Below are 27,170 nucleotides of genomic sequence, written 5' to 3'. Positions count from 1 at the left end.
CTAAAGGTTACCTGTGTCAGTTATCTAAAGGTCAGTTATCTAAAGGTTACCTGTCAGTTATCTAAAGGTTACCTGTCAGTTATCTAAAGGTTACCTGTGTCAGTTATCTAAAGGTCAGTTATCTAAAGGTCAGTTATCTAAAGGTCAGTTATCTAAAGGTTACCTGTGTCAGTTATCTAAAGGTCAGTTATCTAAAGGTCAGTTATCTAAAGGTTACCTGTCAGTTATCTAAAGGTCAGTTATCTAAAGGTTACCTGTCAGTTATCTAAAGGTCAGTTATCTAAAGGTTACCTGTCAGTTATCTAAAGGTTACCTGTGTCAGTTATCTAAAGGTTACCTGTCAGTTATCTAAAGGTCAGTTATCTAAAGGTTACCTGTGTCAGTTATCTAAAGGTTACCTGTCAGTTATCTAAAGGTTACCTGTCAGTTATCTAAAGGTTACCTGTGTCAGTTATCTAAAGGTCAGTTATCTAAAGGTTACCTGTCAGTTATCTAAAGGTTACCTGTCAGTTATCTAAAGGTTACCTGTGTCAGTTATCTAAAGGTCAGTTATCTAAAGGTCAGTTATCTAAAGGTTACCTGTCAGTTATCTAAAGGTCAGTTATCTAAAGGTTACCTGTCAGTTATCTAAAGGTTACCTGTGTCAGTTATCTAAAGGTTACCTGTGTCAGTTATCTAAAGGTTACCTGTCAGTTATCTAAAGGTTACCTGTGTCAGTTATCTAAAGGTCAGTTATCTAAAGGTTACCTGTCAGTTATCTAAAGGTTACCTGTCAGTTATCTAAAGGTTACATGTGTCAGTTATCTAAAGGTCAGTTATCTAAAGGTTACATGTGTCAGTTATCTAAAGGTCAGTTATCTAAAGGTTACATGTGTCAGTTATCTAAAGGTCAGTTATCTAAAGGTTACCTGTCAGTTATCTAAAGGTTACCTGTGTCAGTTATCTAAAGGTTACCTGTGTCAGTTATCTAAAGGTTACCTGTCAGTTATCTAAAGGTCAGTTATCTAAAGGTTACCTGTCAGTTATCTAAAGGTTACATGTGTCAGTTATCTAAAGGTCAGTTATCTAAAGGTTACCTGTCAGTTATCTAAAGGTTACCTGTGTCAGTTATCTAAAGGTTACCTGTGTCAGTTATCTAAAGGTTACCTGTCAGTTATCTAAAGGTCAGTTATCTAAAGGTTACCTGTGTCAGTTATCTAAAGGTTACCTGTGTCAGTTATCTAAAGGTTACCTGTGTCAGTTATCTAAAGGTTACCTGTCAGTTATCTAAAGGTCAGTTATCTAAAGGTTACCTGTGTCAGTTATCTAAAGGGTACCTGTGTCAGTTATCTAAAGGTTACCTGTCAGTTATCTAAAGGTTACCTGTGTCAGTTATCTAAAGGTTACCTGTCAGTTATCTAAAGGTTACCTGTCAGTTATCTAAAGGTCAGTTATCTAAAGGTCAGTTATCTAAAGGTTACCTGTCAGTTATCTAAAGGTCAGTTATCTAAAGGTCAGTTATCTAAAGGTCAGTTATCTAAAGGTTACCTGTCAGTTATCTAAAGGTCAGTTATCTAAAGGTTACCTGTCAGTTATCTAAAGGTTACCTGTGTCAGTTATCTAAAGGTTACCTGTGTCAGTTATCTAAAGGTTACCTGTCAGTTATCTAAAGGTTACCTGTGTCAGTTATCTAAAGGTTACCTGTCAGTTATCTAAAGGTCAGTTATCTAAAGGTTACCTGTGTCAGTTATCTAAAGGGTACCTGTGTCAGTTATCTAAAGGTTACCTGTCAGTTATCTAAAGGTTACCTGTGTCAGTTATCTAAAGGTTACCTGTCAGTTATCTAAAGGTTACCTGTCAGTTATCTAAAGGTCAGTTATCTAAAGGTCAGTTATCTAAAGGTTACCTGTCAGTTATCTAAAGGTCAGTTATCTAAAGGTCAGTTATCTAAAGGTCAGTTATCTAAAGGTTACCTGTCAGTTATCTAAAGGTCAGTTATCTAAAGGTTACCTGTCAGTTATCTAAAGGTTACCTGTGTCAGTTATCTAAAGGTTACCTGTGTCAGTTATCTAAAGGTTACCTGTCAGTTATCTAAAGGTTACCTGTGTCAGTTATCTAAAGGTTACCTGTGTCAGTTATCTAAAGGTTACCTGTGTCAGTTATCTAAAGGTCAGTTATCTAAAGGTTACCTGTCAGTTATCTAAAGGTTACCTGTCAGTTATCTAAAGGTTACCTGTGTCAGTTATCTAAAGGTTACCTGTGTCAGTTATCTAAAGGTTACCTGTCAGTTATCTAAAGGTTACCTGTCAGTTATCTAAAGGTTACCTGTGTCAGTTATCTAAAGGTTACCTGTGTCAGTTATCTAAAGGTTACCTGTGTCAGTTATCTAAAGGTCAGTTATCTAAAGGTTACCTGTGTCAGTTATCTAAAGGTTACCTGTGTCAGTTATCTAAAGGTTACCTGTCAGTTATCTAAAGGTTACCTGTGTCAGTTATCTAAAGGTCAGTTATCTAAAGGTTACCTGTCAGTTATCTAAAGGTTACCTGTCAGTTATCTAAAGGTTACCTGTGTCAGTTATCTAAAGGTTACCTGTGTCAGTTATCTAAAGGTTACCTGTGTCAGTTATCTAAAGGTCAGTTATCTAAAGGTCAGTTATCTAAAGGTTACCTGTGCTTGTGGATGAGTGCGTTGAAGGCCATGCCGTCTCTCCAGCTGGTGCTGAAGTTGCGGATGTTGACGTTTGGATACCTGAGGAACAGACACACCTTTCAGAGACGCCGCACACTCACAGGAAACGCTATATCTATCAAGCTGTAGAGCCTCACCCGGCGGTCTTCATCTGGCACCAGAGCAGCAGAGCGTCCTTAGCAGAACGCTTCTCTTTGTTGTCGTCACAATCCACAATGATGTCCTGGATCTACACACACACACACACACACACACACACACATGTTTCTCATGTATTGTGTCTTGATATTTGTCAAGTCAAGATTTTGAGATTTCTTTAGAAAGTCAGAATTTTGTGAAAAAGTCAGAATTTAGAGATTTTGTGAAAAAGTCAGAGTTTTGAGATCTTGTGAAAAAGTCAGATTTTAGATTATTTTTTGAAAAATTCAGAATTTTGAGAAAAAGTCAGAATTTTGAGATTTTGTGAAAAAGTCAAGAGTTTAGATTATTTTTTGAAAAAGTCAGAATTTTGAGAAAAAGTCAGAATTTTGAGAAAGTCAGAATTTTGAGAAAAAGTCAGAATTTTGTGAAAAAGTCAGAATTTTGAGAAAAAGTCAGAATTTTGAGAAAAAGTCAGAATTTTGAGATTTTGTGAAAAAGTCAGAATTTTGAGAAAAAGTCAGAATTTTGAGATTTTGTGAAAAAGTCAAGAGTTTAGATTATTTTTTGAAAAAGTCAGAATTTTGAGAAAAAGTCAGAATTTTGAGATTTTGTGAAAAAGTCAGAATTTAGATTATTTTTTGAAAAAGTCAGAATTTTGAGAAAAAGTCAGAATTTTGAGAAAGTCAGAATTTTGAGAAAAAGTCAAGAGTTTAGATTATTTTTTGAAAAAGTCAGAATTTTGAGAAAAAGTCAAGAGTTTAGATTATTTTTTGAAAAAGTCAGAATTTTGAGAAAAAGTCAGAATTTTGAGATTTTGTGAAAAAATCAGAATTTTGAGAAAAAGTCAGAATTTTGAGAAAAAGTCAGAATTTTGAGATTTTGTGAAAAAGTCAGAATTTTGAGAAAAAGTCAGAATTTTGAGAAAAAGTCAGAATTTTGAGATTTTGTGAAAAAGTCAAGATTAGTCATGGAAGTGGTGGTGGTACAGCAGGAAGTGGTGGTGGTACCTGGAAGCGCAGGATGATGGTCCAGATGAGGCCCAGCGTCAGGCGGTGGTTCCCGTCCACAATGTCGTGGCAGCCCATGTTCTCCAGGTGAACTCTCTGCTCCTTCAGAAACTGCAGAGCCTTGTCCACGTTCTCCAGGCAGTGGATCCGCATCCGGCCTTTAGTGGGCTTCGGCTGGAGGACATGGAGAGACACAGTGTGTGTACAGTGTTAGTTGTGTAGAGTGTGTTGTGTAGAGTGTGTTGTGTAGAGTGTGTTGTGTAGAGCAGGGGTTCCCAACCTTTATTGTGCCAAGGACCGGGTTTCCTTCTATAAAGCAGCTGCGGGCAGCAGATACCGTGAGAGTCCCGGACATTAATTCATAGATCAAGGCAGACTGGTTTACTCTCCTGTTTTGCCAATCCGGTGCTTAAGCAAATAGCTCTACACCCCTGGCCGACATGTCCTTAAAATGAAGTCCGAGTTTGAAATATATCTCAAATAATGTATGCACCACCATTTCCCCACATAAACATAACAGTCTGCAATCAAGCGGTTGTCTCCTGTGCGCTCCTCTTCCTACTTGGCGCACCGGTAACTTTCTCGTGCGCACAAGAGGCTGAGACCATAGGCTGAGCCGCCGAATCCCTCGGGACATCATAAAAGCCATTTTCAACGGTTTTCTGGTGAAAGATGAACTAGCTACTGGATGAAATAATATGACTGGTGGCATAGGTGCGACAATTAAACACTTTTTGAAAAAAACATTATGATAAAATATTTTTATATATTTATAATTCTGCAAATATTACGATAAACTCACAGCTATTTCGCGGCCCGGCAGTAACACCTCCGCGGCCCGGGGGTTGGGAACCCCTGGTGTAGAGTGTGTTGGGTAGAATGTGTTGTGTAGAGTGTGTATAGTGTGTTGTGTAGAGTGTGTTGTGTAGAGTGTGTTGTGTACAGTGTTAGTTGTGTAGAGTGTGTAGTGTGTTGTGTAGAGTGTTAGTTGTGTAGAGTGTGTGTATAGTGTGTTGTGTACAGTGTTAGTTGTGTAGAGTGTGTGTATAGTGTGTTGTGTAGAGTGTGTTGTGTACAGTGTTAGTTGTGTAGAGTGTGTGTAGTGTGTGTACCAGTTTCTCCCCCGACAGCAGCTTGATGAGCGTTGTGTATCTCTGTGTACAGTGTGTAGATGGTCTGTAGATGTTGTGTAGGGTGTATATTGTGTATGCTGTGTGTATCAGGTGTGTGTAGAGTGTGTTGTGTAGAGTGTATAGAGTGTATGCAGTGTGTGTGAGGTGTGTGTGTGTGTCAGGTGTGTGTAGAGTGTGTACCAGTTTCTCCCCCGACAGCACCTCCAGCAGCTTGATGAGGGACCTTCCATCCCTCAGGTCCAGGTACAGGTCTGAGATCCTGCAGGAGACCCTGGACAGGTGAGAGTTCACCCACTTAGTGAAGGTCTTCTTCTGCACCGCCTCGCGCTCGTCTGCACACACACACACACACACACACACACACACACACACACACACACACACACACACACACACACACACACACACACACACACACACACACACACCTTTTGTTAAAGGTCACCTATTATACAAAATCCTCTTCTTCATGTCTCTTCTTCATCAACATGTGTCCCCTCTTCTTCATGTCTCTTCTACATCAACATGTGTCCCCTCTTCTTCATGTCTCTTCTTCATCAACATGTGTCCCCTCTTCTTCATGTCTCCTCTACATCAACATGTGTCCCCTCTTCTTCATGTCTCTTCTTCATCAACATGTGTCCCCTCTTCTTCATGTCTCTTCTACATCAACATGTGTCCCCTCTTCTTCATGTCTCTTCTACATCAACATGTGTCCCCTCTTCTTCATGTCTCTTCTTCATCAACATGTGTCCCCTCTTCTTATGTCTCTTCTTCATCAACATGTGTCCCATCTTCTTCATGTCTCTTCTACATCAACATGTGTCCCCCTCTTCTTCATGTCTCTTCTACATCAACATGTGTCCCCTCTTCTTCATGTCTCTTCTTCATCAACATGTGTCCCCTCTTCTTCATGTCTCTTCTACATCAACATGTGTCCCCTCTTCTTCATGTCTCTTCTACATCAACATGTGTCCCCTCTTCTTCATGTCTCTTCTTACATCAACATGTGTCCCCTCTTCCTTCATCTTCTCTTCTCATCAACATGTGTCCCCCCTCTTCTTCTGTCTCTTCTTCATCAACATTGTGTCCCCTCTTCTTCATGTCTCTTCTTCATCAACATGGTCCCTCTTCTTCATGTCTCTTCTACATCAACATGTGTCCCCTCTTCTTCATGTCTCTTCTACATCAAATGTGTCCCCTCTTCTTCATGTCTCTTCTTCTTTCTCTCTTCAATCAACATGTGTCCCCTCTTCTTCATGTCTCTTCTACATCAACATGTGTCCCCTCTTCTTCATGTCTCTTCTACATCAACATGTGTCCCCTCTTCTTCATGTCTCTTCTTACATCAACATGTGTCCCCTCTTCTTCATGTCTCTTCTACATCAACATGTGTCCCCTCTTCTTCATGTCTCTTCTCATCAACATGTGTCCCTCTTCTTCATGGTCTCTTCTACATCAACATGTGTCCCCTTCTTCTTCATGTCTCTTCTTCATCAACATGTGTCCCCTCTTCTTCATGTCTCTTCTTACATCAACATGTGTCCCCTCTTCTTCATGTCTCTTCTTCATCAACATGTGTTCCCCTCTTCTTCATGTCTCTTCTTCATCAACATGTGTCCCCTCTTCTTCATGTCTCTTCTTCATCAACATGTGTCCCCTCTTCTTCATGTCTCTTCTTCATCAACATGTGTCCCCTCTTCTTCATGTCTCTTCTACATCAACATGTGTCCCCTCTTCTTCATGTCTCTTCTACATCAACATGTGTCCCCTCTTCTTCATGTCTCTTCTACATCAACATGTGTCCCCTCTTCTTCATGTCTCTTCTTCATCAACATGTGTCCCCTCTTCTTCATGTCTCTTCTTCATCAACATGTGTCCCCTCTTCTTCATGTCTCTTCTACATCAACATGTGTCCCCTCTTCTTCATGTCTCTTCTACATCAACATGTGTCCCCTCTTCTTCATGTCTCTTCTACATCAACATGTGTCCCCTCTTCTTCATTCTCATGTCTCTTCTTCATCAACATGTGTCCCCTCTTCTTCATGTCTCTTCTACATCAACATGTGTCCCCTCTTCTTCATGTCTCTTCTACATCAACATGTGTCCCCTCTTCTTCATGTCTCTTCTACATCAACATGTGTCCCTCTTCTTCATGTCTCTTCTTCATCAACATGTGTCCCCTCTTCTTCATGTCTCTTCTTCATCAACATGTGTCCCCTCTTCTTCATGTCTCTTCTTCATCATCATGTGTCCCCTCTGTGTAAAGAGACTCTGAAAGTTTCAGGAACAAAGATTCTCTCTCTTTTTTATCCATTTCTATAAAAACCTGTCTGAAAACGAGCTGATCAGATTTTGGCCACTTTATGATGTCATAACGATGTTTTGTCTTGAGTAACCATTAGCCAATCAGCAACCAAGGTAACCCCCCCCCCCCCCACCTTATCACCTGAATCTCAAGTCACTCATTACCCCAGGGCATTTAGTACAGATCGCGTGCCACCCGGAGTCCCCGGCCAGAAGTCCCCGGAGTTGGGGAAGGCTTCAGTAGAAGCTGCTGGGACTCCCAGCAGCTTCTACTGAAGCCTTCAGAGGAAATCTCCAGAACGCCGACACCCACACACACACCTAATCTCTCTCAGAGGGGCTCCTTATTTTCATCTAAAGTAACAGACAGAGAATCAGCACTTTGGAAACAGGGCTGAAACAGAGGGGATTATGGGTAATCTGTTTGATCTGTTTGGTGTTTCAGCCAATCAGAGACAGGCTCTGTATATATCTGAGACCTGTGATATATTGATGAAGAGGAGGATGATAGGGGACCTTTAAGAATCTTTATATTTTGAATCAAGGTTAAAACCCTTTCTTTTGAGTGCAGCTATCCTGAGACCCTTTGCCTTCTCGTTGCACTTTGAGCTGCAGACATTTCATCGCTTTTATGAATTGTCTTTTTTGTTGGTGTGTTTGTTTTGTTTTTATTTATTCTGTGAAGCACTTTGAATTGCCTCTGTGTCTTCAAATGTGCTATACAAATAAACTAACCTTGAGCTAAACTAACCTTAAGAAAAGGATCCCATTGTTTCTAGAATGTTTTCAGATAAAAGCTGAGATATTTTGAAATCACTCAAAAAAACTTGAATTTGTTTTTCATGTTTTTAATCTCCAGGTATTTTGAGAGGTTTGTGTTAAAATAATATTTCAGATTTTCTTTAAGAGTTATTCTGGAGTTGACCTTTGACAGCCAATCAGAGCAGCTCTCAATAAATTCACATTTATAATTTAATATTCAAAACATTTCTTATGTTGTTTACATTTAGTGAATCCTTCCTGTCGTACTGAACTTTTATTCTGAAGTACTTCCTGTCGTACTGAACTTTTATTCTGAAGTACTTCCTGTCATACTGAACTTTTATTCTGAAGTACTTCCTGTCGTACTGAACTTTTATTCTGAAGTTTCTAAAGCATTAATTTAGAAAATATATATTTTTAAACATTATACATTTCTTGTGTTTTCCAGTGTATTTCTGCTAGAGTTATGGTCATTTGTTACAGTGTGTAACGGCCCGTCCACACAGCAGCGTTAAAAAAATCTTGGAGGTGGGCGTATCTGAAGCTTGGGGATTTTTTGCGAGCAAGGCACCAACAACCAATCACATGAATCTCCCGCCCCCGACATACGAAGCAAAAAAGCCCGAAGTAAACTGGATATAAACTCCCCAAACAGGAGAAAACCTACCACTGTCTCTGCCACCTCCCTCCATGCCTGGCTCCTCCGGTTTGTATCCCGGTAGGTAAATAGGGACTGGTCATAAAGCACCGGGTGATTCCCTACCGCTAATTTCTCCTCCATGTTTTGGAATATGAGGAAATGACCTGCGGTATGTCTCTCCCAGTTTACACGCCGTTTGATTGGCTAGCGCTTGAACTGTCAGATTTGCATACACGGGATTTGATTGGCTGACGCTTCCACCTCAGCCTCAAAAGTTGAACATTGCTCAACTTTGAATCCTGAAAATCCTGAAAATCTCCGCTCTGCTTCCCACAATGCAGTTCGGCGAAAAGTGAGGCAAAGTGACGTCACCCCATTCAAAGTGAATGGGCAGAAGCGTTTCAAGATTTTTTAACGCTGCTGTGTGGACGGGCCGTTACTGCTAGAGTTAAGTTAATTTCTTACAGTGTGTTTCTGCTAGAGTTTTTTAAAATAAGACTATTGGCCAAAACCAAATCGTATTTATCTTTTAAAGACTTAGAAAGGGTTATTAACGCCTTTGTAACCTCGAGACTGGATTACTGCAACGCTCTGTATGTGGGTATGGACCAGGCCTCAATTAAACGCTTACAGCTAGTCCAAAACGCAGCTGCACGTCTACTCACTGGCCACAAAAAACCCCAATTCTGGCCTCACTGCACTGGCTTCCAGTTCGGTTCAGAATTGATTTTAAACTCCTTTTATTTGTTTTTAAAGCCCTAAATGGGCTGGCTCCGGCCTATATCGCTGAACTCCTCCAGCGCTACACCCCAGCCAGAGCTTTAAGGTCTGCTGACCAGCTGCTGCTGGTAGTGCCCAAGACCAGGCTCAAAACCAGAGGGCACCGAGCCTTCTCAGCAGCTGGCCCTAGGCTCTGGAACACTCTGCCCCTCCATGTGAGGTCGGCCCAGACCCTAGGGGGTTTTAAATCTACACTAAAAACACACTTCTTCTCTCTGGCCTTCTAGTTAGAGCGGAGCACGACTCCTGACTTTTCCTTGTGTTTTATTTTTATTTTTATATATATCTGTTGTAATGTATTGTCTTTTATTGTGATTGTAGTAAAGTGTTTTTATTACATGTACAGCACTTTGGCTCGACCAAAAATCGCTTTTAAATGTGCTTTATAAATAAAACTTGATTTGATTTGATTTATGGTAATTTGTTAGTTATGGTAATTTGTTACAGTGTGTTACTGCTAGAGTTAGGTTAATTTCTTACAGTGTGTGACGGCCCGTCCACACAGTGGCGTGCGTTGAAGCTTGCTGGCGGGCGTGTCTGAAACTCGACCAACAACCAATCACATGAATCTCCCGCCCCTGACACACAAGCAGCGGTTTGATTGGCTAGAGCTTGTACTGGCATATGATTCGATTGGCTGACGCTTCTGCCGAGGCTTCAAAAGTTGAACATTGCTCAACTTTTGCAGCGAGCCACGCCAGCAAAGCTCCGCTTCGCTTCCCACAATGCAGTTCGGCGAAAAGTGACGTCACCCCATTCAAAGTGAATGGTGAAGCTTTCAACGCACGCCGCTGTGTGGACGGGCCGTTACTGCTAGAGTTAGGTTAATTTCTTACAGTGTGTTACTGCTAGAGTTATTTTTACGACGCTCTGCAGTAAACTGAGTTTAATATTTAACTCTGAGGGGTCAAAGGTCATCGACAGACGACTTCCTGCTGCCGCTCGCAGGAAACACTTCCTCCACCTGAAGTAAAAGCTTTTTCAATCTGCAGTAAAAACATTGAGAAAACGCCGGACATGAAAAAAATATATATCGGAAGAGCAAAAAAATCCCCCAAAATAATGAGTTGCAAGAAGTCGAACATGTACGTACAAAGAAGATATTCCCTGAAACAACAAACTTTCTACATCAAATATTTCAACAAAAACATTTCACTGAGAACAAGTAAACAAGTAAACAAGTAAACAGGCTGAAGCACCTTCCTCCACAACTGGACACCTTCGAGACTAGGATGCACATTTCAAACAACAACTTATCAAATACTGTAGACTGAGACCAACGAGGACCAACGAGGACCACCGAGGACCAATGAGGACCAACGAGGACCACGAGGACCACCGAGGACCACGAGGATCAACGAGGACCACGAGGATCAACGAGGACCACGAGGACCAACGAGGACCACGAGGACCAACGAGGACCACCGAGGACCAATGAGGACCAACGAGGACCACGAGGACCACCGAGGACCACGAGGATCAACGAGGACCACGAGGATCAACGAGGACCACGAGGACCAACGAGGACCACGAGGACCAACGAGGACCACCGAGGACCACGAGGACCAACGAGGACCACGAGGACCACCGAGGACCAACGAGGACCTCCGAGGACCACCGAGGACCAACGAGGACCTCCGAGGACCAACGAGGACCAACGAGGACCAACGAGGACCACGAGGACCAACGAGGACCACGAGGACCACCGAGGACCCACGAGGACCACCGAGGACCAACAAGGACCACGAGGATCAACGAGAACCAACGAGGACCAACGAGGACCAACGAGGACCACCGAGGACCACGAGGACCACGAGGATCAACGAGGACCACGAGGACCACCGAGGACCACGAGGACCACCGAGGACCAACAAGGACCAACGAGGACCACGAGGACCAACGAGGACCACGAGGACCAACGAGGACCACGAGGACCACGAGGACCAACGAGGACCACGAGGATCAACGAGGACCACGAGGACCACCGAGGACCAACGAGGACCACGAGGACCTCCGAGGACCAACAAGGACCACGAGGACCAACGAGGACCACGAGGACCAACGAGGACCAATGAGGACCAACGAGGATCAACGAGGACCAATGAGGACCAACGAGGATCAACGAGGACCAACGAGGACCAACGAGGTCCAATTGTGTAACTTGTTGTATCTTTAATATTTTGTTACGCATGCCTCTCAGGTAGCATGAAGCTGTCTGTGGCTCTGATCACTCAACAGGTTCCTTCTGGATAAATAAAGTCTTATCTTAAATAACCAAAATGTAAACACCTTGAGAAAAGTGCATCTGGTGTCTGTCTGCTTTTGTAAATGAATGTCACTGAATGAAGTCAGTAGATATTTATCACAGGTGTTGGTATACCCCCCCCCCCCATGAACACACCCCCCCCCCCCCCCCCCCCCCCCCCCATGAACACCACCCCCCCCCCCACATCGCACTCTTTGTTTACTATCCACAGCATCTGTCTCTATGTCTAAACCCTTACATCACTTCTGTTTGACTCGCAGCTCGTTCTGTCGGGGTGCAAACTGCGTCTCGTACTCTGAGCTCTGAGAGTTGATCTGATCTATAACTCATTTGGTGTCGGAGCAGCGACCTGCAGAAGGAAGAGGAGAAACACCTTCCTCCTCCTCCTCTTCCTCACCTTGCAGCTGTTTGAAGCGTCCATCCAGCAGGTTGTAGTCCAGGAGCCTCTCCTCCATCACACTAATATATCTAATATCTAATATCTCTGTATCTGCTGCAGCTCATCGCTCCTGAGTCACCCTGAGAGTACAGAGACTCCCTGAGAGTACAGAGACTCCCTGAGAGTACAGAGAGACTCACTGAGAGTACAGAGAGACTCCCTGAGAGTACAGAGAGACTCACTGAGAGTACAGAGAGACTCACTGAGAGTACAGAGAGACTCACTGAGAGTACAGAGACTCCCTGAGAGTACAGAGAGACTCACTGAGAGTACAGAGAGACTCCCTGAGAGTACAGAGAGACTCCCTGAGAGTACAGAGAGACTCACTGAGAGTACAGAGAGACTCACTGAGAGTACAGAGAGACTCACTGAGAGTACAGAGAGACTCACTGAGAGTACAGAGACTCCCTGATAGTACAGAGACTCACTGAGAGTACAGAGACTCCCTGATAGTACAGAGACTCACTGAGAGTACAGAGAGACTCACTGAGAGTACAGAGAGACTCACTGAGAGTACAGAGAGACTCACTGAGAGTACAGAGAGACTCACTGAGAGTACAGAGAGACTCACTGAGAGTACAGAGAGACTCACTGAGAGTACAGAGACTCACTGAGAGTACAGAGAGACTCACTGAGAGTACAGAGAGACTCACTGAGAGTACAGAGAGACTCACTGAGAGTACAGAGAGACTCACTGAGAGTACAGAGACTCACTGAGAGTACAGAGACTCACTGAGAGTACAGAGAGACTCACTGAGAGTACAGAGAGACTCACTGAGAGTACAGAGACTCACTGATAGTACAGAGACTCACTGAGAGTACAGAGAGACTCACTGAGAGTACAGAGACTCACTGAGAGTACAGAGAGACTCACTGAGAGTACAGAGACTCACTGAGAGTACAGAGAGACTCACTGAGAGTACAGAGACTCACTGAGAGTACAGAGACTCACTGAGAGTACAGAGAGACTCACTGAGAGTACAGAGACTCACTGAGAGTACAGAGAGACTCACTGAGAGTACAGAGAGACTCCCTGAGAGTACAGAGACTCACTGAGAGTACAGAGAGACTCACTGAGAGTACAGAGAGACTCACTGAGAGTACAGAGAGACTCACTGAGAGTACAGAGAGACTCACTGAGAGTACAGAGACTCACTGAGAGTACAGAGACTCACTGAGAGTACAGAGAGACTCACTGAGAGTACAGAGAGACTCACTGAGAGTACAGAGACTCACTGATAGTACAGAGACTCACTGAGAGTACAGAGAGACTCACTGAGAGTACAGAGACTCACTGAGAGTACAGAGAGACTCACTGAGAGTACAGAGACTCACTGAGAGTACAGAGAGACTCACTGAGACTCTTTCAAGTCTTTGGATCCAGACTGCAGAGGCTCCAGAGGACTGAGACAGACCAGAATAAAAAATCCAGAAACGCTCGGAGGGTCGAAGACGAGACGACCGCGTGTTTACAGAGAAGAGTCCAGAGGTCAGGGTGTGTGTGTGTGTGTGTGTACAAGCTGCTCTGATTGTTCTGTTTCACACACACACACACACACACACACACACACACACACACACACACACCGCCCACTGCAAACAGAGGGAGGAGCCCCCCCCCCACATGAACACTGTTTAAAGTTCAAACCTGGGATTCCTCAATTTAAATTACTGAAATTCCCTTAAACTTTAAATTGTTTATTTAATTTAATTTCTTGTTATTTTATAATGTAATAATGTATAGTCAGTTTTCACATCGCTGAGTAAAACTATACGTTCAAATGAGTTTTTAAGTTTTTGTTTAATTCTTTCTTTAAGCTCAGTTTAAGTTTTATTTATTTATTTTTGCAAAACATTCATTTCAATTCAATTTAAACGACATTTTACTAATTTAAAGTGTTATTTTTTACAGTGTAGTAGTGTCTCAACGTCTGTGTGTGTGTGTGTGTGTGTGTGTGTGTGTGTGTGTGTGTGTGTGTGTGTGTGAGGTTTTATCAATCAGTCAATGACGTTGCAGCTTGGCGATGATGTCATCAGGGTGGGGGGGGTTTCCCCTCATTGTTCCTGCACATTCCAGACTGAAGGACAGGAAGTCAGAAACAAACATCCTGAGCGCACTCACACACACACACACACACACACACACACACACACACAGACACACACACACACACACACACACACACACACACACACACACACATATATGCAGTGGCGGCCGGCCCATAGGGGCGCCGCCCCCCCTCTTCCCACATTAAAAATAAAAATAAAAATAAAAAAATATATATTTAAAAAATATTTAATTTTAATTTTTTTTTATTTTTAATAAACAAGGTAAATATTATATAATTGGTATCAGTAAAATGTATAATCTACAATAAAATCTCGTTTAAAATTGTGTTACGATGTCTAAAGTTACTGATAAGTCACATGTTTCCTGCCTGGCCTTGCCCGTGTATCATCACCATGGATGTATAATAAGAACTGGATACAGCGTGGGAGGCGGGGCCTCATCATGGATGTATAATAAGAACTGGATACAGCGTGGGAGGCGGGGCCTCATCATGGATGTATAATAAGAACTGGATACAGCGTGGGAGGCGGGGCCTCATTCATTCCTATGAGAGTTGCTCATTCGCGCATGATGACAAAATGGCCCAACTTTTGAGAGAGCGAAACGTCACAGATTACCCGGCATGCCTGAGAAGTACCCGTATGTGCGCTCATAGCGCATGCGCAACTTTAACCATGCCCCCCAAAATGCTCGTTCACATCAAGCACGTCAATTTGCGTACACGTAACAGCACCGCACGTTCATGACAGCATGGTAATGGGTTGTTATTATGATAGATTTGATATTAACGAGGCGGCAGTTAGCAGCTAGCGGTTAGCTAGTAATTATGCTAATTTACACATCAATCGTTATGTACTTTTATATTACGCTGTAACAGGATCTAGTGATATCCAAGCAACAGAGCTTCATTTAGCATGAAATAATTATTGCACTGTATATATATATATATGCATATGTATGTATATATACAGTGCAATAAGCTTCTTAGTGCAATAAGAAGCTACAGGGACGTTAATCTACGTCGGTAATATTAACTTTATTTAATACAACATTTACATCATACAGCCCATGTAGTATAATATTTTACAAATGATGAATTACAGCAAACATGTGCAATATATCCATTATTACAGCTCCGTGGGCTGGCAGTAAGGCGATATGGATCCGTTCTTATTGTGCATCCATGGGTAAAGGTAAACGCATGTAGTGCTGAACACGTAACATGAACGTGCCGGGCGGCGCGGTCCCGTGGGTTAGATGCGCGTTCATAATGCAGAGGGAAATAACTCTCAGAATAACGTTATTAGCACATTTTTACAACTTGAGGAACGAATGTTTTTAATAAGGGCTATACAAGTGTTCATACTGGGTAGTTTATTTAGTTTAAAAAAAATTATCCAACGATTTACAGACCACTCTTTCCCCATGTAAGTCAATGGGAAAAAGTGTTTCCGGGCCTGGCAACCTAAAGGAAGTGTAGTACCGCCGTTTGGCCACCACGAATATTTTCATCTGAGTCCGGCGCACTTCCTGGGGGCTTGATCATTACCCTCTCTCGTCTGGGCGCTATGCACAGCGCCCAGACGAGAGGGCAGCAAGTGCAGCAGAAGCCAACTGTTGCTATCTTTAAACTATGCCGCCGAAACATAATTTCAGCCAATCAGCGTCGTCAAATCTGATGGTCACAGGGCTCCTACGTGAGCGCCCGGTGCAGTCTGTGAGTTGTTTGGACTCGTATCCAAGGAGACAAAACAGGAAGCTGTCATACACTCTGGAAGCTACCATTAGCAGCTAATGAAAACTCCGTTTTTGACATAAAAATGGAATTATGGATCATCAATCATTTTTCAAAGTGACAGACACATTGGATTAACCTATGGATTAACCTGCAGCTGCGTTTTTCTCGTTTTTGATCAGAATTGTTATTCTGCAAAAGGTGAGCATATCTCCATGTTTTGCTACCTAAAGCTACGTCGTGTGATGTCTATTTGCTTCCCCTGTCGCGAGTTCTGATCGCTCAGTGACGATACTTATATTTCTAGAATATGTGGAATCTCAGTTTGTAAGCTTGTGTGTGCATATCCGATAAGTATATCGATTGATTTATACCTAGAGTGCGTTAGCATTTTTTCGCTCAGGGCTCATTTAGACGCTTCTTGTGAGACTTGTGTTTTGTTTCGGTAAACATGGTTCATATCATCAGTTAGCTGCGTTTCCTCTGAGTAGGACACATGAATAGTTTATTACATTTTAAGAAGCCCTGAGACACAAAAGTTCTACAAAATAAAGTGTATTATTATTTATACAAAAAGACCCCTGAGAGATAAAACACCCTAGAGTTCATCCCTTCACAATAAAAGACCAGAAGCTCATCCCTTCACAATAAAAGACCTGAAGCTCATCCCTTCACAATAAAACAACTGAAGCTCATCCCTTCACAATAAAAGACCTGAAGCTCATCCCTTCACAATAAAACAACTGAAGCTCATCCCTTCACAATAAAACACCTGAAGCTCATCCCTTCACAATAAAAGACCAGAAGCTCATCCCTTCACAATAAAAGACCAGAAGCTCATCCCTTCACAATAAAAGACACGAGTGATCACCCCTTCACAATAAAACACCTGAAGCTCATCCCTTCACAATAAAAGCCCTGAAAGCTCATCCCTTCACAATAAAAGAAGCAAAACAATATAAATATATAAATATGAATAAGAAGGAATAAAATACAACTCAGTAAACAGACAGAGGAAGCAGGTAAAGACCAGCATCTGTTTCCTGTAGCGCAGAGTTTGAGACCAGGGTCCCGTCCAGCATCAGGACACATGGACATATAAGAAAGGTCCATCTTGTCTTATATAAAACTGATACCTGAGTTTGTCTCTCACCTGCGAGTGCTTTGATCCTCGAGCGCTCGAACAGCCGGGCCGAGCTGTTCTCGTTGTCCCACTCCTCGTCCCAGCGGTTGTTCACCGTGTCGTTGCTGCTGCTGAACTGAGTCTGAAGGACTGAGGTCTGAAGGTCCATGTGGTCCAACTCCATCGCCGTCATCATGAAGTCACGAGGGGGCGGGGCACATCGGCAGCAAACACACCTGGGGAGACAACAGGAAGTCATCAAAAACATCACTGTGTGTGTGTGTGTGTGTGTGTGTGCGTATGTGTGTGTGTATGTGTGCATGTGTGTGTGTGTATGTGTGTGCGTGTGTGTGTGTGCGTATGTGTGCGTGTGTATGTGTGCGTGTGTGTGTGTGTATGTGTGTGTGTGTGTGTGTGTGTGTGTGCGTGTGTGTGTGTGTGTGTGTGTGCGTGTGTGTGTGTGTGTGTGTGTGTGTGTGTGTGCGTGTGTGTGTGTGTGTGTGTGTGTGTGTGTGTATGTGTATGAAAGCTACATGTTGGACAGCGTGTCGAGCAGCAGAAGAAGAGTTACATTAAGTGCTGAGTCATGTCAGGGTTATTCACTTCTACTTCCCCTTCTGATTTAGTTTGGTCAATTGAGGCTCATTGTTAATGTAGTTCTGAGAGGTATTCTGTGTGTGTGTGTGTGTGTGTGTGTGTGTGTGTGTGTGTGTGTGTGTGTGTGTGCGTGTGTGTTATAAGACGGAGCAGCCATCACAGCACTCAGACGTCCTGAGGGACTCCATTATTGATTATACTTCCCAGAATGCTCTGCTGCAGAGCCAGACGCTGATCAGTGTGCAGCAGCGAGGGGGTCAACGGTCACAGCACCCTAAAACTGGGCCTAAAACCATAGACTGTAAAGGGGAGGGGGGGGGGGGGGTCGCCCTGACCTCACATTCCATCGCCATGACGACACTAACTGCTGTTTCTGGTGCTAACGGGCTAAAGTGTTAGCGTGTTCAATACAGTGTTATTTATATCTATACATGTTCTGGACCAGCTGTTTGAACAGACCTAACACATGTCTGCTGCATTCTCTACTTACACTGGGAGGGTGTGTGTGTGTGTGTGTGTGTGTGTGTGTGTGTGTGTGTGTGTGTGTGTGTGTGTGTGTTGTGGGGGGGTTGTTAAATAAATGGCTGTGACTCTGAGATTCTCACAGCAGAAACAACTCCTGAAAATACATTCAAACTTTCCTCTCACACACACACACACACACACACACACACACACACACACACACACACACAGGACAGCAGGTGTGTGTCACCTGTTTTCAGCAGCTGTCTCTCTCTGTCTGCAGATAGCAGAGCTCATGCTAAGCTAACAGGATGTTCCCAGTTAAGGTCACATGAGAGCAGCAGACTGATGAACAGGAGCGTACTGAATAACACCACACACACACACACACACACACACACACACACACACACACACACACACACACCCACACCCACACACACTCACACCCACCCTGCAGAGCTGACCCCACCCTTCTATCAGCAGAGACATGAAACGTAAACATGCAGCTGGTTATCTTAGCTTAGCATAGTGACCTGAAACAGAGGGAAACTGTTAGCATGGCTCGTGAAGAGAACTCAGATCAGTTGGGAGAGGAGAAGCTGCTCTGGAAGAGGTCATCTTATTTTTACATATTACATATTTTAGGTTCTGATTTCAAAGATGATTTTTATAGAAAGAATAGACTTTATTGGGCAGAACAGAAAGAAGGGAGGAATTCTCCAGCAGAAACGTATCTTTGTCCTTGAACAGAAGACTCTTTATGTCCTCGTGATGAGAGACAATTTAAATACATTTGGTTTTCTTAAACAGAGTTTGGTTGGTGGTTGAGAAAAGGAAACACATATTATGTATTAAACGTACTTATGTTCAGTGATCAAAGCTTTCTAGACGTAGGGTGGGAACAGGTTTATTATCGATGCTAATGACGGGCAGGGTGAGCTGAGGACACACATAACCACCTGAATTATTAATAAGCACTTTTACACAATTACATGTATTACAAGAAGCTCTCGGCTGTTTATGAAGACTGCATCAATAATAATATTACAATGAAATACCAGGGATAAAAACTACTTTCATAAGGATCATCTCCTCTTTAGAGATACTTGTGTATAGGTGTATATCAGTATGTAGTGTCTCTACTTTAAAGAGTCCTCTCCTGCTGATGTTCAGGTGTATATCAGTATGTAGTGTCTCTACTTTAAAGAGTCCTCTCCTGCTGATGTTCAGGTGTATATCAGTATGTAGTGTCTCTACTTTAAAGAGTCCTCTCCTGCTGATGTTCAGGTGTATATCAGTATGTAGTGTCTCTACTTTAAAGAGTCCTCTCCTGCTGATGTTCAGGTGTATATCAGTATGTAGTGTCTCTACTTTAAAGAGTCCTCTCCTGCTGATGTTCAGGTGTATATCAGTATGTAGTGTCTCTACTTTAAAGAGTCCTCTCCTGCTGATGTTCAGGTGTATATCAGTATGTAGTGTCTCTACTTTAAAGAGTCCTCTCCTGCTGATGTTCAGGTGTATATCAGTATGTAGTGTCTCTACTTTAAAGAGTCCTCTCCTGCTGATGTTCAGGTGTATATCAGTATGTAGTGTCTCTACTTTAAAGAGTCCTCTCCTGCTGATGTTCAGGTGTATATCAGTATGTAGTGTCTCTACTTTAAAGAGTCCTCTCCTGCTGATGATCAGGTGTATATCAGTATGTAGTGTCTCTACTTTAAAGAGTCCTCTCCTGCTGATGTTCAGGTGTATATCAGTATGTAGTGTCTCTACTTTAAAGAGTCCTCTCCTGCTGATGTTCAGGTGTATATCAGTATGTAGTGTCTCTACTTTAAAGAGTCCTCTCCTGCTGATGTTCAGGTGTATATCAGTATGTAGTGTCTCTACTTTAAAGAGTCCTCTCCTGCTGATGTTCAGGTGTATATCAGTATGTAGTGTCTCTACTTTAAAGAGTCCTCTCCTGCTGATATTCAGGTTTATATCAGTATGTAGTGTCTCTTACTTTAAAGAGTCCTCTCCTGCTGATGTTCAGGTGTATATCAGTATGTAGTGTCTCTACTTTAAAGAGTCCTCTCCTACTGATGTTCAGGTGTATATCAGTATGTAGTGTCTCTACTTTAAAGAGTCCTCTCCTGCTGATGTTCAGGTGTATATCAGTATGTAGTGTCTCTACTTTAAAGAGTCCTCTCCTGCTGATGTTCAGGTGTATATCAGTATGTAGTGTCTCTACTTTAAAGAGTCCTCTCCTGCTGATGTTCAGGTGTATATCAGTATGTAGTGTCTCTACTTTAAAGAGTCCTCTCCTGCTGATGTTCAGGTGTATATCAGTATGTAGTGTCTCTACTTTAAAGAGTCCTCTCCTGCTGATGTTCAGGTGTATATCAGTATGTAGTGTCTCTACTTTAAAGAGTCCTCTCCTGCTGATGTTCAGGTGTATATCAGTATGTAGTGTCTCTACTTTAAAGAGTCCTCTCCTGCTGATGTTCAGGTGTATATCAGTATGTAGTGTCTCTACTTTAAAGAGTCCTCTCCTGCTGATGTTCAGGTGTATATCAGTATGTAGTGTCTCTACTTTAAAGAGTCCTCTCCTGCTGATGTTCAGGTGTATATCAGTATGTAGTGTCTCTACTTTAAAGAGTCCTCTCCTGCTGATGTTCAGGTGTATATCAGTATGTAGTGTCTCTACTTTAAAGAGTCCTCTCCTGCTGATGTTCAGGTGTATATCAGTATGTAGTGTCTCTACTTTAAAGAGTCCTCTCCTGCTGATGTTCAGGTGTATATCAGTATGTAGTGTCTCTACTTTAAAGAGTCCTCTCCTGCTGATGTTCAGGTGTATATCAGTATGTAGTGTCTCTACTTTAAAGAGTCCTCTCCTGCTGATGTTCAGGTGTATATCAGTATGTAGTGTCTCTACTTTAAAGAGTCCTCTCCTGCTGATGTTCAGGTGTATATCAGTATGTAGTGTCTCTACTTTAAAGAGTCCTCTCCTGCTGATGTTCAGGTGTATATCAGTATGTAGCGTCTCTACTTTAAAGAGTCCTCTCCTGCTGATGTTCAGGTGTATATCAGTATGTCGTGTCTCTACTTTAAAGAGTCCTCTCCTGCTGATGTTCAGGTGTATATCAGTATGTAGCGTCTCTACTTTAAAGAGTCCTCTCCTGCTGATGTTCAGGTGTATATCAGTATGTAGTGTCTCTACTTTAAAGAGTCCTCTCCTGCTGATGTTCAGGTGTATATCAGTATGTAGTGTCTCTACTTTAAAGAGTCCTCTCCTGCTGATGTTCAGGTGTATATCAGTATGTAGTGTCTCTACTTTAAAGAGTCCTCTCCTGCTGATGTTCAGGTGTATATCAGTATGTAGTGTCTCTACTTTAAAGAGTCCTCTCCTGCTGATGTTCAGGTGTATATCAGTATGTAGTGTCTCTACTTTAAGAGTCCTCTCCTGCTGATGTTCAGGTGTATATCAGTGTGTAGTGTCTCTACTTTAAAGAGTCCTCTCCTGCTGATGTTCAGGTGTATATCAGTATGTAGTGTCTCTACTTTAAAGAGTCCTCTCCTGCTGATGTGCAGGTGTATATCAGTATGTAGTGTCTCTACTTTAAAGAGTCCTCTCCTGCTGATGTTCAGGTGTATATCAGTATGTAGTGTCTCTACTTTAAAGAGTCCTCTCCTGCTGATGTTTTGATAGATCAATAACGTCTGTTTTGCTTCGTCCGTCGGTGAGTGATTGAAGAGGGAATTATAAATAAATTAAGTTAGCGTTAGCGTAGCTCTCACATTGATTATCTGAAGAATATTCCGGAAGAGTCGGACTTCCTGCTCCATTAACACTAATGTCTCTAAAGTGCCTCCATACAACAACATGCAGACATTACACTGAGTCATCCTGCCTCTCCTCTCTGCTTTATATTAAAGTGAATAACCTGCAGATTCATGTGGGATTCAAATAAGATGATTTACAGTAACACGTTCATCTTTTACTGAGAGATGTTATTGAAACATTTTTCTATATGTTCTGACTTTCTAGACATAACACCCTTCATTCATCCGCAGATAATACAAACGTTTTCCAACATTAAGTGGTTTCACAGCGCGTTACTTCCCAAACGTACCGTTGTTTTCTGCAGAGTTTTATAAATGCTATGTTTAAATATGAAACGGGCCGTTGTGTAATGCTATCTTTAAGTGCATTTATGAGAAATCTACTGGTGATAATGATGATAATTAATTATGTTAATCTGCAGCTCCAATCATTAATCGTTTGTTTAAAATTAAACACAGTAGAAAACTTGTTTAACCCTGAAATGGTTTCTGGTTACAATCATTGACAGACTGTAAATGTGTAATACAATTATAATATGGATGTAATATCTGTGTAATACAGCTGTTATATGAGTGTAATACGGGATTAATACAGCTGTTATATGAGTGTAATACGGGATTAATACAGCTGTTATATGAGTGTAATACAGGATTAATACAGCTGTTATATGAGTGTAATACGGGATTAATACAGCTGTTATATGAGTGTAATACAGGATTAATACAGCTGTTATATGAGTGTAATACGGGATTAATACAGCTGTTATATGAGTGTAATACAGGATTAATACAGCTGTTATATGAGTGTAATACGGGATTAATACAGCTGTTATATGAGTGTAATACAGGATTAATACTGGTGTTACGGAGCAGCTGTGTGTTATAGACTATTAACAACATGGCCAACGGCCAAATTGACCAATCAGAATAGAGTATTCAACAAAGCCTGTATGTGTTCCTATTAAATCCAGAATGGCCCCATTGCGCAGACGGTTGTTGTTGAATTCATGATGCTGGGATTCTCCTGACTTTAGAAACCACTCCCAGAATAAACACTGTTAGCATCTCTGAGGCTAAAGCTAAAAACAGTCCCACCCTTATTGTTACCCCCCCCCCGGTTCCGGCCCTGCTGAGACAACACGGTCCAATGTGACGTCACATAAAACGTTCCCGTAACAAAAACACTGTTCTCTCCTTTTTTCACCCCGGGACCACCGTCACTGTTTCCCCCCCAGACAGCAGCTGCAGGCCGGACACCTCCCGCTCATTCTGCAACACACACACACACACACACACACACACACACACACACACACACACACACACACACACACACACACACACACACACACACACACATACACACACACACACACACACACATACACCGCGGCCACGCCTGTTTTGCTCCTGCATGGCGCACCGTTATATCCTCCATCCCTCCGACCGAGAGGAAGCTCTGCTGCTCTCTGTGTCCGGGGAGAGGGCACCGCGGCCCGGGGAGAGAGAGGGGGGAGAACCGGGGGGAGAACCGGGGAGAGAACCGGGGGGAGAACCGGGGGGAGAACCGGGCCTCTGGGAGGAAGTTCATGGAGGCTCTGGCCGCTCCAATCACAGCAAACAGCGGGGAGAGTGAGGGGAGGACAGCCGGAAAGAGGGGACACAGAGCGGGGAGGAGAGCCTGGAGGAGAGGCTGGAGGAGAGGCTGGAGGAACCGCTTACCTTGTGCAGATCAGTCCGCAAACAGAGAGGGGATCCGGGCGGAGAGGCAGACGGGAGGCTCTGCTGCTGCTGCTGCTGCTGCTGCTGCAGGGAATGACGGGAAAGAATCCGCACTGCCCTCCTCCTCTTCCTCCTCCCTCCCTCCCTCCCCCTATGTCTCCCCTCTCTCCCCCCTCCCAGTCCTGCAGTCTGCATCATAAACATAAGGGCAAAGCATGATGGGAAGTGTTTTTAATAAAATAAGATTAGATCAGAAGTACTTTGCGTTGCAGCGAAAACACAAGAGAAATGAAAAGACTAGAAATAAACACAACACATGTTGGATTATAACATTTAGTGAACAACATGTTGGATTATAACATTTAGTGAACACCATGTTGGATTACACATTTAGTGAACAACATGTTGGATTATAACATTTAGTGAACAACATGTTGGATTACACATTTAGTGAACAACATGTTGGATTATACATTTAGTGAACAACATGTTGGATTACACATTTAGTGAACAACATGTTGGATTATAACATTTAGTGAACAACATGTTGGATTATAACATTTAGTGGACAACATGTTGGATTATAACATTTAGTGAACAACATGTTGGATTATACATTTAGTGAACAACATGTTGGATTATACATTTAGTGGACAACATGTTGGATTATAACATTTAGTGAACAACATGTTGGATTATACATTTAGTGAACAACATGTTGGATTATAACATTTAGTGAACAACATGTTGGATTATAACATTTAGTGGACAACATGTTGGATTATAACATTTAGTGAACAACATGTTGGATTATACATTTAGTGAACAACATGTTGGATTACACATTTAGTGAACAACATGTTGGATTATAACATTTAGTGAACAACATGTTGGATTATAACATTTAGTGAACAACATGTTGGATTATAACATTTAGTGGACAACATGTTGGATTATAACATTTAGTGAACAACATGTTGGATTATACATTTAGTGAACAACATGTTGGATTATACATTTAGTGGACAACATGTTGGATTATAACATTTAGTGAACAACATGTTGGATTATACATTTAGTGAACAACATGTTGGATTATAACATTTAGTGAACAACATGTTGGATTATAACATTTAGTGGACAACATGTTGGATTATAACATTTAGTGAACAACATGTTGGATTATACATTTAGTGAACAACATGTTGGATTACACATTTAGTGAACAACATGTTGGATTATAACATTTAGTGAACAACATGTTGGATTATAACATTTAGTGGACAACATGTTGGATTATAACATTTAGTGGACAACATGTTGGATTATAACATTTAGTGAACAACATGTTGGATTATAACATTTAGTGAACAACATGTTGGATTATAACATTTAGTGGACAACATGTTGGATTATAACATTTAGTGAACAACATGTTGGATTATAACATTTAGTGGACAACATGTTGGATTATAACATTTAGTGAACAACATGTTGGATTATAACATTTAGTGGACAACATGTTGGATTATAACATTTAGTGAACAACATGTTGGATTATACATTTAGTGAACAACATGTTGGATTATAACATTTAGTGAACAACATGTTGGATTATAACATTTAGTGAACAACATGTTGGATTATAACATTTAGTGAACAACATGTTGGATTATAACATTCACAACAGTTTTCCTGTTTTCTAACATTCCGACTTTTTTCTGAATATTCCACATTTGATTTCACAACATTTGGAGTTTATTCACAGCATCTCTTCTTTATTCTTGACATTTAAACTTGACTGCTACCACTCATTGTCAAAACAATTTAAAATGTATTCTCCCTTTCCGGCTTTATTCCCCACATCCCAAATTACTTCTCAACAGTCCACATGTTTTTACTTTTAAAACCTGCAGTCAGCGGAAAAATAGGACTCCAACAACATACTATGAAGTATGCAAGAAGGTTAGGATGCTTCAAGATTGCATACTCTTTATCCAGTACAAGTACTTCAAATTTGTACTAAAGTAGAGTACAAATTGTTAAAAAAAAAAAAATGACAATGTGTACGTTGTATATCGTTAGCGATACTCTATATCTCCTCACTGTTGATGTGTACTGTGTAGAGTAGATGAATGGGAGTCGGAGGCGGTGTGTTAAGTATGGAACTCCACACTTTATTTTCCATTTAAATACAGACAACAGAATGAACTAGCTGCATGCTGCCGTAATGCTCCACCACACAAGCCCGCCCAGAATTCACCCATACACAAAGTCCGTGCGGCGGGGAGGAACGACAGGCGGACCACCACGACTCCGGAGAACAGGAGCCGGAGAGCCGACCCCTGCAGGGGCGGCCGCTGGGAGAGGTGGGACCGGAACCGCAGGCCCCAGGTTGGTGACAGGGGTCGAGGCCGGGGGGCGGCCCCGTCGCGGAGGTCGCGTCAGCACCACCGGCTGGTCCAAGTCCAGGTTAGCAGCCTTCACACAGGTCCACCACCAAGTGCTTGCCCCCGTGTTCCAAGACTCGGAAAGGCCCGTCGTAAGGAGGCTGCAGGGGGCCTCTGTGAGCCTCGTGCAGGATGAACACGTGCTCCGCCGAGCGAAGCCCCACGGGAATCCGGGACACCGGAGTGCCGTGCTGAGCAGTGGGGATTGGAGCAAAGGCCTTAGCGGCGTTCTGCAGGAAAGCACGCTGAGCTGCCGTTGACCAGGGGGCCGATGTGTTGGGGAGGAAATCAGCGGCTGACCATAGACCACCTCAGCTGTGGAGCACTGCAGATTCTCCTTAGGCGGGGTGCTAAGGCCCTTAGCACGCTGGCAAGCCACGCACGTGCCAGCCAATGTCCTCAAGTCCTTCTTGAGCCGCCGCCAGACGAACCTCGCGGCCACCATCCGCACCGAAGGCTTACCGCCGGGGTGCGACAAGTCGTGCAGCTGGCCGAAAACCACATCCCAAGGCCTAGACGCTGGGGTCCGTGACCTGATCCGCTGCCATGCGGGTATAATCGATGCCGAACTGGACGGCCCCGCTGAGGACCCAGGAGAGGCAATCAGCGACCAGGTTTGACTTGCCAGCCACGTGCTGGATATCCGTGGTGAACTCCGAGATGTAGGAAAGCTGGCGTTGCTGGCGAGCAGACCAAGGCTCCGTCACCTTGGACATTGCGAACGTAAGCGGCTTGTGGTCCACGAACGCCGTAATTCACGGCCTACCAGCAAGAGCCGGAAGTGCCGCATGGCCAGCCAGATTCCAAGGAGCTCCCGGTCAAAAGCGTTGTACTTGCGCTCCCTGGGCGTCAGCTGGCGGCTGAAAAACGTCACCATCCCGAGGAACTCCCGTGAGCGGGCGAGGAAACGCCGCGACAGCCTCAACCTTTGCCGGCAGGGGTGGACGACCTGGAGCTCCACAGCGCCGCCACCACGTGGAAATACTTCAGGTTCTCGTCACGGACCTGACGGCAGGCAAAGTCCTGTGTATTTATATTGT

General features: G+C 43.0%; 1 protein-coding gene across 1 annotated transcript in view; it reads right to left on the bottom strand.

Annotated features, from left to right (window-relative positions):
* The window catches only part of LOC117484594 (spectrin beta chain, non-erythrocytic 1-like), a gene marked incomplete at its 3' end in the record, with an annotated part of 35,631 nt that extends 11,873 nt beyond the window's left edge, over nt 1–23,758 (bottom strand). The window contains 6 exon segments of the mRNA XM_034133026.1: nt 2,647–2,727; nt 2,805–2,896; nt 3,816–3,989; nt 5,129–5,280; nt 17,105–17,310; nt 23,681–23,758. Coding sequence (XP_033988917.1) covers nt 2,647–2,727; nt 2,805–2,896; nt 3,816–3,989; nt 5,129–5,280; nt 17,105–17,270 — 665 coding nt within the window.
* Between the last annotated feature and the right edge of the window lie 3,412 nt (nt 23,759–27,170).

This window comes from Trematomus bernacchii, unplaced genomic scaffold (assembly GCF_902827165.1).
Source record: "Trematomus bernacchii unplaced genomic scaffold, fTreBer1.1, whole genome shotgun sequence".
In the NCBI taxonomy this organism is placed as follows: Eukaryota; Metazoa; Chordata; class Actinopteri; order Perciformes; family Nototheniidae; genus Trematomus; species Trematomus bernacchii.
Note: the sequence above shows the minus strand (reverse complement) of the source record. Positions and strands in the feature narration are given on the sequence as shown.